An 18,027-nucleotide genomic window follows, 5' to 3' on the forward strand; every position below is an offset into this window, starting at 1 on the left:
CCTAAAAAATTAACATAAATGTTACATAAATAGCGGTGAGTTCAATAGTATGAATTGTGTAACAGTAGATAAACTTTATATTCCAATTTTTACTTAATTCTATCATAAATTTGAAATAAATGTATATATATATATGACAGAAACTGTAGTATTTATAAAACATGCTAAGGATCATCGTTCTCTCGTGTCTTGCCCATTCGTCAATTTTCCCATAACACTTCCATGTCAATACGCTTCTTCTTCCTCTTTAAGGCGTAAAATATCGGATTTATTCATGAAGTAGTATGACGGCTGTCGACCTTTAAGATCTTTAAGTACCCGTTTAGCACCGGCTCGTATGAGTATGTGGCTTAAGGATTCCATCTTTTCAACGCCCATCGCGTAATGTAATGCAGTGCGCTCCAGCTGTAACATAAATAAAAGATGATTTGAAATAAGCCAACTCCTCTCGCGCTTTTTAGAATAAATATCTTCTGTAAAATGAAAGATATTATTATTAGAATAGAATTTATGGATTGATGTCTGTTCAATTGTAATCGATATTACACACACAAACATAGTTAAGCATAATTCAATATAGAGTGATATACATAACGAGACATTTCCGTTTTTTTATATATTCGTTTTCCCTTTTTTATTTTATTATTCCTAAGGGCTAATTTGTAGGTTAATCCGCTATTATACAATGTCTTCGATTTTAGCTTTTTATGGTGATCAAATAAATTCTAAAATCATTGAGAAAATCTTTATATAATTAAGGAAATATTTTTACTTCGATGATTAATATTATTTGTGATAATACAAGTTACTGACATTGTCACCGAGGCGTAGTATTTCTGGGTAAGTATTAACCAAATGTTCCACGATGTCCTCGTGTTGCGCTAACACGGCGATATGTAATGCGTTGCGGCCGAGTGCGTTCTGTGCGAGGGCGAGCGTGCGGCCGCCTTCCACTGAAAGCAATTCTTGAACACTGGAGAGGTCACCGTGACGTATTGCGCCCTGGAGTGCTTCCCTTGATTCCTTAAAACAAAACATAATTCTAATAAGCTCTAAAGAAAAAAAAAAAAATCGAAAAAGTAAAAAAGAGTAACTTAAGTTACTTTTTATTTTATTTTTATTAAAATTTGCTACTGAATATTGTTTTAAATTATGTCAAAATATTGAAACAGAAAAACGAATCTTAAATATCAACGACCTTACTTATAAACATTTCTAGCGGGTGATTAGTTGAACACAATGTCTCTTCTTCTTTAAAATGAAATCAAAATTAGATTAGGAGTATATGAGTCTATTACATAATCTCACGAACAATTCTCTCGATTAGTATACCTATTCAAATCCTAAATAATTTATAAAAAATAAAGTATACAGATCTTATGTTCAAGATATTTTAGAAGTTAAAAAAGTGTTAAGTTAGTATTTATAAACGGAACAAAATAAATTACGAAAAGATTATCTTCTAGAGTAGTTTCTTCCATTAAATACTACAGCCTAATATAATGTTGGTGTGTGAGTCTACTTCGTTATTGTTTGTTATCACTCTATGAATCGATAGATTAGGAGATAAAAGATCAATTACCTCGAAAGGTGGAATCGATGCAAGAAGATTGCTCATTTCATTATCGCCCCGTTGAACAACTACGTCGGATATTGGAACTCCTTCATCGTCTACTACGTCTAATATATGATCGTATCCTTGAAGCAACAATTCCATTATTTTGTCTGACTTTCCTGCAACAATTTTAATTATTAGAATCTACGAGACTATGAAAGTTTAGTCATTATATATTCATTGCATATTAATGTATATTTGCGATGTATACGATTAAAAACGGGTATACGAGATAATCTATGCATAAAGTAATGGGATCTACTACATTTAAATAAAAACTCGAGATGAAATACCTCTAGCAGCTAAATGCAGGACCCATCGGTCGATTTCAGCAGTATTCTCTAATACATTAGCTTGTATAGAGACATCACGTGCAGTGCGATACAACTCATCTCGGTATCCAAGGCTAATGTCTGATTCCTGTAGTAGTTGAAATAAGGCATTGTTTGTATGAGCTCGCGCAGCTGCAAAGTGTAACATAGATTGCCCATGCTCGTCCTTAAAAAAAACTTTATTAGTAATTTAAAACGCAATAATAAGTTAAATAAATTCTTCGAAAATATATTTATCGTATCTTATCTTCGTATGACAATATAATAAAATAATGCTATATAACAAATTCTATTTGTAAAGGGAAAATTTAAAGTATATATGCTTTCTTACTCTATTAGCACTTGTGAGAGCTGTTTCGGGAGTATCAGGACTAGTTTCTAGTTGGGGATCCACTGTGATTACGTCTATTGGCTTGTGTGGTCGGGTAGCAGTACGTGTGCGATCATTCGCTACATGTTCTGTTTCTTCAACGATAATCTCTTTAGGCCCGTCCTTATAATCAAACGGCGGATGCTCATTGTCAACTTCAGGAGCTTCTTTTGTTACCAACACATTTGTTTCCTGTTTTTTTGTGATTTAATGAGTCAATTACCGAATAATTACAACTATTACTTTTATATATTTTTTTATTATTAATAATAATTAAATTAAATTATTAAAAACAAAATGAAGTATTCGAAGAAAAAAAGGCGTACGTAAGGCGTGTGTACAAAACACATTGAATTTAGCATGACAATACAAAGACCTTTGGCTTAAAATATTTTCATTTTATTGTTTACATTCATTTAAGCGTATCATTTTATTCTGTTATAGCAAAACATCATCATACAAATGGTAGTCTCTGACGGTCTATATTATTATACAAGTACTACTATTAACATTTTTTAATTCAATTAAGTAATAAATATAATGACCTGTGTTCCTAATCGAGGCTTCTCGTTTTCGGGAAAATTGTGAAGAAAACTTGCAAGAAACGCTACGGGATCTTTCGGTTTAATATTAGCCACTTCGGTTAGACCTTTGATTAAAGGATCGCCAAGTGCTGTAAATATTTCGAAGTCCAATACATCGGTGGTACTATTAACACTTTTTCTATCCATTTTCAACTAACATAAACTTTAAAACAATATTTATAAAAAGCTTACACTTTGCAAGGTATCTGCCTTCTTCAGTATGAAAGATGGGAATGTCCATATGGCCGTTAACGGCATGGCTTGTACCTGTAAGAAATCAATTATTCACTAAGATGGCCTTCAATATAATAGCGCTAGGCGTTTAAAAGAACATACGTGTTTGTTTAAAATAGATCGATCGAACTTAATAATGAAAAAAATACAAAAGTAAAAATGACTTATAAAACGTTGTTGTTCTAATGACTGATTATAAATAGATTTCTTTCTTTCACATAAAAGTATGTTACATTTAATCATTATATACCGCATTTGTTATCGATTATAATGTATATAAAAAGCTTTTCTAAAATACAATAAGCGTATAAATTATTTTGACATTAGATAAAATACAAAATATTGGAAAGACAAAAGTGCTTGTGCTGTTTATTGTGCTCTACAATAAGCTTTAAGATTTATTTAAGCCTACGTGATATACGATTGTGATAGCTCAGCAAACTCTTGAAATATTCACACTGACACATTTTTTTCTAAAACATTTAAATAACAAGTTACAATACTGACCTAAATATTTGTTGTCTATTTTACTCTTAATAAAGTCAATCCGTAGATATTATATTTTTTACAACGCACTTTTGTCTTTTCAATTAATGTATTCGAATGAACTGGTGTAAAAAACTAAATTTAAGTGTACTTATTACGTTTAAATTATTAAATTAATGATTTTCTTGAAATCGATCTACGGATTCGTGAATATCAGCCAAACTGCTTCTTTTTCTTCGAAATATATTACTTAGCATCGTAGCTACGTGAGCAGAATTTTGCATCGATAAATCTTTTTCTAAGTGTAAAAGGTTCGATGTTGCTGTAGCGAAGTCGTTAAAACAATTGAACTCTGACATGTTCAAGCATTGATAATTACTGATTCTAGCAATATCTGAACTTAGTGTTTCTCTATATTGTAACCCTCTCATGGCGCACAAGTATTTAATATTATCAGTATCTTTTGCTAAACCAGGAATGTTCACTATTAGACTAAAACGAATACCGGCTCCTAGAAAAGTTGGTCGACTCGACAAGTGACCAAGTTTGTGATCCCAAACAAAATCAAGTTTATTATGTAAATATGTCATTATATGATACAGTTTGGTAAATGTAATACCAATATCTCCCGGTGAATCAGCAGGCGTGGAAATGAGTACGCGTAAATGATCGTGTACATTAATCCAAATGGCTATAGTTTTATCGTCACTGATAAATACGCCGCGCGCGTATGGCCAATATTTTCCATGGAGGCGGTTACAATCATCAATTTCGTCTCTATCACATAGAGGTATTAATAATCCAGCTGATGCTAAAATAGCAGATACTTCAGAAGGCTTTTCTAATATTTCATTTAATGTGTAATAGGTACCTCCTTTATGGTCCGACTTAGCATTGAATTGTCCTGTTATTAGTGTAAAGTCTTCCCTCATTAAAATGGTTGTAATTACTCTTTCAATACTTTCTAATTTACCAATTTTAAGATTAAGCGGTAAATCAAAACCATCTATATTTCTTGAACATTCTATAGTTCCTGAAAGGACGAATTCGTCACTAGGGTCGATGTTTATTTCAACTAAAGGTTCTGACTGTGATGATAGTGTGATTTTAGTAAAGTCTGATGTAGGATGTTCAGACAAATCTGCTTGAATGTTAATATTATGAATATCCTTGATAAGTGGCAACAAAAATTCACCAAATACATCATAAACGTAATAATCAGGGGCTGAAATTCCGCCGGCAAAATCTTCCTCTACTGTTTGTATAATATTCCTGTTATCAGGTAATTTTTTGACAGCCGGCCAAATAACATCAAATAGATTATGACCAAGTTTTGTGATTCTGTATTTGATTAAATCGAACACTTGTCTTTTGAGAAATCTGCCTAATACATGAGGTGGAGTAGCATTATTAGACGATGCAGATAGTGGAGTTCGTCCTGGCCTAGCAGATGCCAGAAGTCGATAGCACCGCTCTAAAGTTTCCAATGCTTCTGGTATGTCTAAGTTACGTCGAGATGATACGCGGTCATCTGGCACTAAATACATTTATATTATTTTCACTAGTTTAAGTAAACGCTATAGCTAACAATCATATACTCATTATTTCATTAAGAGAGTTCATTACATTTATCTAAAAGTTTTTCTAAATTTAATTTAAATAACAAATTAAGAGTATTATTTTCTTAATCTTCATGGTACCTATTGGTTCATTGGTAGGAGGACTGGTTTACGCCAGTATTTTATTTGTCTACATACCTTTATCTGAAAACATTGCATCGGCTGTCTCGTCGCTGATACTGAAATCTCTTAACATTTGCCTAAATGGAAACAGAGTTAGATTTCTAAGGTAATCTTCAGCGGAACGACCATTCTGGAAGATCATAAATGCTTATAAAATAATTTTACTAAATATTTTTTGTCAGTTGAAGAAACATTAATAATAATGAAATCTTACATCATCCAAATCTTTTGAATTAGCGCCTAACTGTTGCAATACATTGTAATAATGACCGTTATCTGGCAATACTGCAGCGTAATGTAAAGCAGTTCTCCCTTCAAAATCCACTGCAGATAGTGTCTCAGGAAATCTTCAAAATAGTATAATAAAGATAAATGGTTTTTTATACAAGTTACATTCTTATCATAAAATATATTTTCATAATGTTTTTTCCTACCTTCCCCCTAAATATTTCATAATGTTGCTTTTTCCAAAAACTGTAGCCACGTGTAAAGGGGTAGCTCCATTTGGTGAAATTGGATCTCGAGCGATTGCAAATTTTCGTCGGTCTAAAGCTGCTTGCAAATCTTTTAAATTACCTTCTCTTGCAGCTACATGAACTTTGTTTATTTTTTGCTAAAAACAAAAATAACGTTACTAACAAAATATCACTATTTTATAATCAATATTACAAAATATTTTACCATGTAAGTAGGTACATTGTTCAAAAACGCTTGCAATTCTGTATTTCTAGACTGTCGTCCAATTAATCTAGATCCCTCTCCGTTTAATACCAAAGTTGCTAACATTTCCATATTAGCTGTATTGATTAAATCAGTTACTTCCGGATCTATTTCATTGTCCTGTTTAATAAATAAATATGATATACTATCAAAAATTATTGCTAATTTATTCAAGTGTTAGGCATTCGCGGGCTAAGTTCAACATATATCCTAAGAAGCTAGCAAATTAATCTATGTTTTGGTGTTGAGAAGTGTTTGTGAAGTATGCAGAGTGCTACGTCGTTTCTACTCTAAAACACCACAAGTAAGTTTAATATTTATCTTTAAAGTTACCTGTAACATCATGGCGAATTGTGATATTTATTGCGTATACTTACTACAATTAGAATGTCGTCGTGATATGGGCCATCTCTTTGAGTGATACTTGCGTCTTGCGTTTCTTGTTCAGCTTCACTGCTAATTATACCTTCTATAAGACTTTCCTGTATATTTCGGCCGTTGATGAGGTTTCCTTAATTAGCAAAACAATCAAAAATATTGAACTCGTCAGGGACCCCGTAATAATATAGTAAGGTGAGTATAATTATATTTCGTGTGTAGAACCAGAAGAGGCGCTGATATCACCTCTTTTGGCACTGCCATTGCTTTGTCTTAATGTAGCGCTTTTAGTGTGAATGACATGGTGTTCTGGGTGAGAATTTCCTTGTACTTGTACATCATCATCATCTTCAGGATTATCACTATTATTACCTTCATTCGGTGTAGTTTTAGAGGCATCCTCTTCATGGTCTTTCTCCTCATTTATTGAATCGGATTGAAGATGGTCGTTATGATCATAGTCATTAGCTTTTTCATGTGTACTATGACCATTACTATTTTCATTTTCGTTTATTTCTTGAGGTGTGCTTTCCGAGTTATCGTATGGATTATCTATTTCGTTACTTTCCTTTTTTATAACTTCGTTACTTTCAATCTCGGGGATTTCACTTATATCTTCTTGTTGTGTTGTCACTTCGTTAGTTGCTGTATCGTTGCTCTCATCAACATTTTCAGTGGTCTCTTCTTTATCTGGTTCAATATCTTTTTCACCTGAGATTTTATTATTGCCTACGGTTGTATCGATGTCGTCCGCTTTCATGTCTTCATTAGTTTGATTAACATTTTCCGTTTCATTATTCTTATCATCAGTATCTTCAACCGTCCTATTTGTATTCTCGTGGTTTACATCTTTATCATCACTTTTTTCTATGTCTTCAATATCATTTTTGTCAATAAAGTCAGGGTGAGCATTTTCAGTTGATGTTATATCAATTTTTTCATCAGCCATATCAGTGCTTTCAGAAATATCTTTTTCACTGTTTTCCTTTACGTTTTCAGTTTCAGTTGTATCCTAAAATAAAAAAAATGATTCATGCAAATGTTTATTTTTAAAAAGCAATGCAAATTAATTAAAACCATTTTGTTACATGCCATGCGTACCTCATTATGTGCATCTTCTTCGTTAGAATCATTACTAATTGCATGAAGTTTCTCACTATCATTTAAATCTGGTAAACCACTAATTAGCTCATGCGTACTGCTATTTTTCATCAAACTATTGTTAATTTCTACACTATCCGATATAGTATTCGTGTTGTTTTTTGAAGAAATATTTTCACTGGATGCCTTTAAATTTTTCTTTCGGGACTTTTTATTTAAATTACCAATGTAGTCGGTGCCTAATATTTTCCAATCCCACGAAGCTGGATAAGCACTAGATGGTGTTCTTGGTGCTTCAGGCAACATTTTAAAAATATTCTTATCAATATCGTGAGCCCTATTGACATAATACGCTGGTGTTTTATTTTTCTAAAATGTAAGAGTAACTTATTTATAATTAAGATGTGATTGATGTATATTAGATTCCAAGCTTAAATAATATATTTAGTTTTATGCGCTATTAAGCAATCATATAGAAAAACAAAGTGCGCAAATAATAAATTTGAGCTGAACAAGAGCACGGATGTTAACTCGGTGGAGAGTAAATAATAAATTACTATAAAAATTGCCATAAAATGTAGGTATTGATATTATCTGTTCCTTGTATAGACTAAAAGTGTCTTTATCTTTTACTTACATTATCGACTGCACCTTCATCAGCTCCAAAGCTTATAAGAGTGTTATACGTATGTTGCTCATCTTTTACTATAGCAGCATAATGCAAAGGTGTGCGACCATCATTGTCTGTATCATTTATGCCTTCAGGGTATCTTTCGATAATGTACTTCAGTATACTACCGTGACCCAGACCAGCAGCCTAAGAATATAGAGTTAAGTAACATACTTTACATATACTTTACACATTCGGATGACAAATATGATGAAAAATATTTAGAACAGGCACGTTTGGTTATTCTATTAACAAATTACGAATGCATTTTTTTTTTTAAATATATTTTTTATAAGCTTGTAGTAGTGGATGTTATTCAAAATAAAAAACATGAAAAATATTAACTTTATGCGGTACATATTAATTTTAACAAGTGGATATAATTTGGACAGTGATTATATAACAAATAAAATATAATAGTCCGCTATTAGATAGGTGTATATACATACAAAATGAACATACATACAAATAGTCTTTTTTCATTTGTGTAATAAATATACTATACATTTATCAATAAATAGCATTCGAAGTTTTTAAAAATTATGTAAAAACATCAATAAAGTAAAAATCAATTCAATGTTGTTATATTCTACTGCAATTAAGTATTTGGATATCGGCTTTCAAAATATGACCATACTTTGTGCATAGCTGTCAAATTATTCGCATCTCTGCTAGATAGAGCTTGAGGCGGTATTGGGTCGGCTGTGAGTTTCATTAAACCTTCCAAGTCATTTTGAATTACAGAGCTGTGGATGTCACGGATTGTGTTCTGCAAATAAAAGTATAATACTAAAATAATTGAACAACATGTCAGTAAAAGCAACAATTAAAGAAAATGGCTATTGTGTATATTGTATCTATCAAATAAACAAATAAAAAGTACATTAAAAAAATAACTCGTTAATCTAAACGGAGTGGTTAAAAAAGTTTAAATTATTATTAGTATTAAATATCTTATGAATAATTAAATACCATTATATAAGGTACAGCTTCTAAAAATTTCTTGACAATCGGCTGGCTAGAAACCTCGCTAAGCAGTCTTGCACCTTGGCCCTCCCACACGACGCGTTGTAAGCGTCCCATGTCGCATTCGTGGCACCATATTCGTATGTTGTGTCGTTTTATAACCAACCCTGTTAAAATAAAAATAAAGAATGTTATTTTTGCGATTCAACACACTTTTTTACCCAACCGCTTAAATTATCTCTTCTTGTTAACAAAAACACCATAATAAAAGTGATAAGCCATCGATGGTATTAATAGATTAATGGGGTTACGGCAGTTATCTTCTGCCGAATTCAATTTTTACGATGAATTGAATTTAATAAAAAAAAAAGATTCCATAATATTATTTATTTTCATGATTTGCGAAATATATATTCACGAACGAATATACATTTGTATACATATACATACCTATGTATAGAATGTACTCAACCATACAAAGGTAGAGATATATGTGCCTTTTAAATGCCGATTTTTTTACCATTTGGCCTCAGATAAGCGGTTAGTGTTACTTGTGATGGGGTAAGATCTCTTTTTCCTATAAAAAGCGTGTCTAATCGTTACATGCGTGTCTTTTCAATGCATTGGCACTATGTGACCTAAATAATAATGTCCCTTGTGTACTTATAGCAGTTCATTCAACTTTTACATTGTTGTTAAAAACCCCATGTTACATTGTTATATTTAGTATAATAGCTAGTAACTAAATAATAAGCTACTCATGGTTCTGCTTACAAGAAAAAAATGTATGGTTAGGTGAAAAGTTGTGTAGTAAGTTTCGAGCTATTAAATTAAAAAGAAATAAAATTCAAAATTTATCGAATATAATCTAGTTACAAATGACTACATTTTATTTGAAAAATTCGGATTTTTTTTATTTAACTTATCGTAATACAACGGAAACTCTTATGACCAAGTATTTTTTCTAAAAACAACCATTAAATTGTGGGTTAATATTTTTTATACTGAAAAGCAAAGTAAAAAGTGATAAACAGACAGAACTGAAATAAAGTATTGTATCAAAATTTTCGTCTATAACTGAGTACTTAGAGTGGTTACTTGTCTTCTTAAAGCCTACCTTGATATTTGGTACCTTTTATTAATATTAAAATGGAAAACACACAGTAATAAAACAATGTAATGTACAAAGTAAATTATATAAGTATGTTATTAACATTTGAAAAAATTTAATTTGAATTACAATTGAAAAAAGTATGTTATTAAATTTCTATTTTTAATTTTTGATGAAAAGTTTTTAGGTTAAACAGCGTTTTTATAAATACTCGTATTATACTTATGTTATTTACCACGTTGGTCCTAATGCCTTGCTAATAAGACTGAACGTTCTGAGGTTCTGGTTTCAAAGTCCAGGTCGAGACAAAAAAAAAACTTAGAAGCAGCCTGGAGTTTCGAAATTGACAGTGTTTACACTTTCAAATCCGTCGTGTGTCTAATCTCTTTTCGATCATGCCGGATTTGCTGTCCTATTAGATTATGGGGGTATAGAAATACAGATTGCACTTTCATCAACACACTTTTTCACTATTAACATCTCCTTTATAATGATAGCAGTAGCAGAAAACGATCAATGAATATACTCAAAAGATATGGCAAAAATATTTTCCTATGCCTCTTAACCCGTTCCTCTAATATAAAATTCTAACATTCATTACCTAAATGAAGTAGTGGGAGGCATTCTAATGAATACGTGTCTTCAGCCGACGCCATTGATTTCAATCGAGCCACGTGCCCCTTGACACATAATTCATTGTGGATGTCGATTGTCCTCGATTTTGAAATCGATTTATTTTTACTGAAACTATATTGAGTTCATATTTTTATATATCGGAATTCATCACGACTTGACCGTGACCCGCGGATTTAACTGCATTACATTTGCATGTGTCATACAATTAGCCATATTGTTTGAATTTTATAAACGTACCTAACATTTGAATGTACAAGGTTATAGGGGATCTATGGATAGGTACGTATTACATATTTATTTATGCAAAGTACATTAAAAAGTATATTAAAAAAGGTGACAAATGTAAGACCGTAACATACGCAGTAACATTATCCCATATGCATATGATAATTATTTATTTTTAAACTTAATACATGAGTCGTTCTTACTACCATAACATATAAAATCACTTCAATTTAATAAAACTTCGAAATACCGATGTACAGACGAAGCAGGTCTTTTTAAATTTTACGATTTTCTAACTTTACTTAAAATGTTTTACTTCACAACAATCTATGCGGTCCATATTCATTATTAATTTTGATATACCATATATCGTATATCAAATACTTTTGAAATCGAAAGTAATTCTAATTGCAGTTTGATAAAATTGATAAAAAAGAACAAATGCGAATGGTTGCGACCTGTAATGCCTTCATATTATTATCTATTTGGCTTCAGCGTAATACGCTTATGCGCGATGTCATAATACTAGAAACACTGTATCAATAATCTGCGTTCCACTCTTACGATTATTGGAAAAAATATATTGTGGTATGACACAATTGATGGAACAGTGTAAGAATTACTTGGTATTTACTTTCTGCTTATTTGGATCGACAACATATTCTATGTCAAGATTATTGCTGAGGTAATACCTTAAAATGTATTGTTTTTTTCTCTTAAATGTAATTGTTATTACCACCGGTGAATATACATCTTTCATATGAGTTTCTTGTTACAATTATTATATAAATACAAGATGATATGTTAACTGTATTGTAAAACAAGTCCCAAGGTTAAATTCAGACAGAACAAGCTAGACAGACACGTTGTTAATGTTTAATGATGTGGCCGTCGATCGATGGCACCAACCGATCGGAACTACGTAGCTTATGTAGGACATTTATTGGTTTATTAATATTTTTACTTTACTGTATATACATTTATAAATTACTAGTTTCTGAACGCGCCTTCTCCCAGGTATTAGGAGGGGAGGTGAGGGGAGCAGGTATTAGGTAAAAAGTAGCATGCGTCCTTTATTGGGGCTTAAGCTTGCTGCAAACCATCATCAAAGCGGCTCAGTGGCTAAACCATTAAGAACAGACAGACAGGCAGTTACTTTGGAATTTGTAATATTAGTATATATATATACACATATATATATATATATATATATATATATAGAGAAGTTGAAATGAATACTGATGTATTCAGATAAGTTAGTATTTATACTAGTTTTTTAGAAACTTTCCGAGCATACCTTGGTAATAAATATCATGAGTAAATTGGAATAGTTAGTGGTTAGCAGATTCCTGTGCTATTCGACTTAAGAAGTCGCATCTGTTAAAAGTAACTACGACTAGTATGTATTTGTTAAATATTTGTTACAACAATATGATTTATCACTTTTTTTCATGTAAGAAAGCATGTATTTTAAGCACATAAAAATGCTCGACCAGACTTGCGGACCAGACTATTATGTATATACTTTTTATAATATATTGATTATTACGCTATTTACATTAATTCGCAATTCTAAATAAAGGGGGAAAATATATTAATATATTGATTAATTAATTGTAATTTAAATAATTATAAGATTTTTAATGTATGTATCCTTTTTATTATGATTATATTTATTATCGAAATACTAAATATAAGTGATTCTAATTTGAATATTTATTGCTTATAAATTTATGTTTTGTTCAATGAAGCAACAAGTTCGCGTGTTTGAAAACCAGAATCAGAATCGTTACTGAGATTAGCATAATAGAAGCTTTCCCAAAACATTAAGAAATAAACAGAGCGCCATCAATTGGAAACTATTATATTAGATTGCAATAAGAAGACGCGAATAATATTTTCTTATGTAAGAAAAAGCTACTAGATAAGAAATGTTTTTGATTAATTATCAAATCTTCGAATAAAATAATTTTTTTTCCTTCAATAACATTTGTCCTGTAATTACTATAACAACTATTTTTCATTAATAGCAGATATCTTATCTTTAAGTAATCTCTTTTTATTTAATAGAAACCTATGAAATAAACATCATCATCACCTCCAAACTAAGTTTCTGCTTTAAGTTATCATTTGTTCATTTGATTAAATCAAATAGAAGGTAGCAGCCTGTATAATGACCACTGCTGGTTATAAGCTTACGTTACTCTTGGGCTAAGAGCTTATTCTACCACGCTGCTTTAATGCAATTTGGCTTATTTGGTTTTTTTTTTTATGTATAAAAGTTTTAAGTTAGTCTTTAACGAAAGAGTATATTATGTATTAAATGTAAAACTGAATAAAAATTAAACTAATAAACCTAAACAGAATTAATGTTAACTTTACAATAAATCAATTCGGTTATTTAAAATATCTGACGTACATTTAATTTAAGTTATAAAATATATTAGCAGTCTTGCAACGATATAAATAAAAGTGCGTCAGGAAAAATCTAGATCCGAAACTAATAGACAGCTAGATAATGCGGTGTGATAACGGGTGGGGCATCAATTCGGTGAAAAGGCTACCATAAAATAATATTCATGACCACGCAACATTCAACCCCACCTCTAAAAGCCAAGCCTTTACACGCCACTAAAGTTAGATATAATAATCGGACACTTTTGAATACAATGTATAAAATATACAGTCGGCTACATCGGAAAAAAGTTTTTCTATCACATTAAGCTATATATATATATATAGTCTTATTGCGTGTGTTTATACATTACAAGTTTTAATCGTTTATATATGACCGTGTGTACTTTTTAACAATGTTGAAAGCAACATGATACTCGCGGCTATGGAACGATAACGATTAAAGCGCAATCGATGTGAAAAAATTGTTATGCGGTCGAAATGAGTCAGGATTCATTTTATAAACGCTTTTAAAGCTATTTTTTTTTAAAGTTATAAGGTGAAAACTAGCAGAATTAATGGTTAATGGTCACCTTCGCCGACACACATCAACACTTGCAACATAATGATGTTGATGGATTGCCGGCCCTGAAGGAACCTGTATACGCGAGGATTGAAAACTTTAATCTCTCTTATTATAGCGCTCCGGGTAAACCTCAGGAGGGAGATCATTCCACAACGTGCACGTGCGCTATATATTATGTCATTTATGTTTAATTTGGATGACGTTCACATATTAATAGAGGTTTTTACTAATAATTGTGGTAAACATTTATTAAAATAACACAAAAACTTATTTCGAATGCACACTAGATAAATTAAAATAGGTTTTGGACTACTGTACTGGGTACAAGTTTTGGTTTGAAACTAAAAACCGAATTTGAATGGTTATTACATTATATAGCATAGTCTATTTGTGCTCTACGATTCTGCTAAGAAATATTAGTAGTCGATATTTTTTTCTGCAAGTAATAATAATAATAATAATAATAAATAAATTTATTCACCAAAAAGAAACAAAGACAAAAAAATTAAGGTACAAAACCATAAAAAAGAGTTAACAATATCATAATTTGGTGAAAAGGTCGTAAAATATTTTACTGGTGGTAGGGCTTTGTGCAAGCTCGTCTGGGTAGGTACCACCCACTCATCAGATATTCTACCGCAAAACAGCAATACTTGATATTGTTGTGTTCCGGTTTGAAGGGTGAGTGAGCCAGTGTAATTACAGGCACAAGGGACATAAAATCTTAGTTCCCAAGGTTGGTGGCGCATTGGATATGTAAGCGATGGTTGACATTTCTTACAATGCTAATGTCTAAGAGCGTTGGTGACCACTTACCATCAGGTGGCCCATATGCTCGTCCGCCTTCCTATTCTATAAAAAAAAAAAAAAAAATATAGTCTCAGCTAGGCTGTTTTTCAGTCTACGCCTTGTACATGTGCTGCCAGCACAAACGTTACATTCAAGTACGAAAATAGACGCGTTAAGTTTGTTGTATACACTCGTAGACGCCGACACAACATTAAGCGATATACAAATTAACACATACACTTTATTATGTAATACCAAATTATGGAATAATTATCACTAGGTCAATCTTATACAAAATAAAATTTTCAACATATGAAATTTGGAACAATATTTTTCGTCTAAATAAAAATTAAATTTGAAATTTGATTGTAATGAACTAGTGGTTAAAATAAGCTAGTAACTTTAAACTATAATTTTATGCGTTAAAATAAAATATCTCTGAAGAATGAGTTTCAATTTACATTTACGTTAAATGCTTAATATGATTAATAATTAATAGTACCGATATTTGGAATGTTTCTGTTTTAAAACATATTGTTATTTTGTGTCATCAATTTTTTTTGTGGCGCCACTTACGACAATGAGTGTTTTTCTTTATTTTTTTATTTGCCTTTACTCATCAAGACTACTGTCAAAGCACTGCCCATAACGGAATCTAATGATGTTTTGTCTCTTGTGCGTGCTTGATACTGATTCACTCAACCTTTAAACAGAAACACAGCAATATAACATATTTCTATCAGGCGGTGGAATAATTTGTAAGTAAGTTTGGTGGATGACAGCCAGATCCCGTTCAGATGAACTTTCACAAAAACTACCTGGAAATCAAAACATATGGCACACTAGTATTTTTCGTGTTATTCTAATTATTTTTTTTATAAATACAAGAACCGTATATTGTATATGTAGAGAACGTCAGATACCTAGGTATTATTGTATTTTCACTACTAACATGCATTTAGTAACCACAAAAATATTTAATATTTAAAATAGAAAAAAGATAATTTTATATCATATTTCAGTTAAAAAATATATTGATCGATTAAAAAATATTGATGCTAAAGTTGCAAGCTATTGAAATTTTATATACAGGTATAAGAATACCTAACACTAATCAATATTAATCGGTTAAATATGGGTTTCATGGGGATGCAGTTTTTCTCTGAGGTGTTTATTTCCGAACCGGTGGTAAATTTATGACAATCAATAAGTAAGTGTAACGCTTCTATATTGAATAAAGATTTTTGACTTTGACTTTGATTTCCTTATTTAGATCACTTATTAATATTTCCACGCAAAGTTAATAGATAATAAAATAACAGTTTATTTTACACTTTAGAACAATTAAAAAAAAAGTTTATAAAGTACTATTTATGATTAAAACTGCATACAAATAATTACATAACTTTTAAAATACAGTTTTTTTTTCAACAGAACTTGTATTTTTGGTTTTATTTTTTCCATAAAGAGTAGGATTATGTTTTACGAAATCTAATCTAGCGCTTTGAATGACGTTACGTTTATAAAATAGGTACTTTTAGTAATATAAATTTAATTATTATAGCATTTTTAATTGCAGTGAAATTTTTTAAATGAAAGACACAAGTTACTGTTTATATTTTTTTATTCTTCTATTGTACACGTGATGTTTTGCAATATATTTAGTAGTATTATATATAAAATTTAAATATATGCTATAATTGCTATGTTTAAATCCTTACAGAAATAGTGTTAGGTAGCAGTTTTGGGTGATTATAATTAGATATATGGCGTTACATAATATATTATTTGTAATATACTTTTTTGATATAGCTTTAAACCGGCAATTATTTAGGTATTTTTTTACTTAGAACCGCACTTTTTTATTGTAATGTTTATTTTCTTATAATACTTTGCTGTTATTCGCTTGGGAAACATAATATAAGGTGCTTATAACACTGTTAATTGCTAGCTGTAATCACTGAAATAAGTTCAGCAAGTAAGGCTGAGTACTCACCTGTCTGTCGCGGCATGTTCGCAGCTTCGGGCAGCGTGAGTGAAGTGCGCGCGGCACGGTAGTGTGCGAGCGTGCGACCACCCGCGTCCCGCGTGCCCCTGTCCGCACCCGCCCGCTCCAACAATGACGCGACCGCTGCTTCGTCGCGGCAAGTAGCGGTGTAATGCAATGGTGTTCGGCCTTCCTTTAACCAAAAATGATTCATTGAATCTATCTTCTAACTATATTTTTAATTATTAAGAAGCTTCATGTTACTTTTTAATATAATGTTATTTTTACACAACATAAACGATAAGCGATATACTTGCTGATAGACTATTGGGGCTTTGTGAGGGCCTGTCAATATAGACACAAATTCTAACGCTAAGCAGCAATGGTTAGTATTGTTGTGTTCTGAAAAGTGAGTGAGGCCGTGTAATTACTGGCACATAACGTCTTAGTTTCCAAGGGTAGCGATATAAGGGATGGTTACTGTGTCTTACAGGGTGGAGGCTACTTACTATCAGGAGACCCATTTGCCAGTATCGATAAAATGAAGCTTGGGCCAGAAGTGAGCACCGCCCTAGCCCAAAGAGTTCGAGTCAAACCTCCTACATTACTCGCCATCGTCAGACAGTATACCGTATACCAATGAGCAATCAACAATCTTTATTTTGCTTTCAAACAATGATAGAAAAAACATAAATGATATCACAAAATTACATTTTAATTACATTTTTTGACTTACAAAATTATTTAAACATTTTATTTATATTTCGTTATTTACATTTGATTTATATTCAATAAGATAATTGTTTTATCACCAATGTTGTGAAAAATACTTACGGAATCTTTTTGATGTACAAGTTGTGGATAATTGTTCACAAGCCATTCTATGATATCCATAAAGTTGTAGAATACAGCTTTATGTAAAAGGCCTACGCCGGCTTCGTCTAAGCATGCTATATATTTGTTACGATTGTAATCATTCTCTATCAGCTCCTATATAAAGAAAAAAAAACTCCTATAAGTTATATATTTGTTATTGGTGAATGAGAGCGTTAGCCAATTAAACAATAACTTTAAGATATGTCATCTTCTAGACATAACACA

General features: G+C 31.3%; 1 protein-coding gene across 1 annotated transcript; it reads right to left on the reverse strand.

Moving 5' to 3' along the window:
- Positions 1-58: 58 nt before the first annotated feature.
- Positions 59-17,005, reverse strand: LOC126773772 (uncharacterized). The gene is made up of 18 exons (XM_050494919.1): positions 16,936-17,005; positions 9,205-9,365; positions 8,870-9,001; positions 8,200-8,379; positions 7,563-7,931; positions 6,834-7,473; positions 6,461-6,594; positions 6,045-6,203; positions 5,798-5,976; positions 5,578-5,710; positions 5,379-5,493; positions 3,094-3,168; positions 2,863-2,990; positions 2,279-2,509; positions 1,909-2,113; positions 1,583-1,734; positions 814-1,023; positions 59-405 (listed from the first exon to the last, which is right to left on the reverse strand). The coding sequence occupies exons 1-18, from the start codon at positions 16,949-16,951 to the stop codon at positions 226-228; spliced, it is 3,399 nt and encodes a 1,132-aa protein (XP_050350876.1). The 5' UTR covers positions 16,952-17,005; the 3' UTR covers positions 59-225.
- Between the last annotated feature and the right edge of the window lie 1,022 nt (positions 17,006-18,027).

The sequence above is a fragment of the Nymphalis io genome, chromosome 15 (genome assembly GCF_905147045.1).
Source record: "Nymphalis io chromosome 15, ilAglIoxx1.1, whole genome shotgun sequence".
In the NCBI taxonomy this organism is placed as follows: domain Eukaryota; kingdom Metazoa; phylum Arthropoda; class Insecta; order Lepidoptera; family Nymphalidae; genus Nymphalis; species Nymphalis io.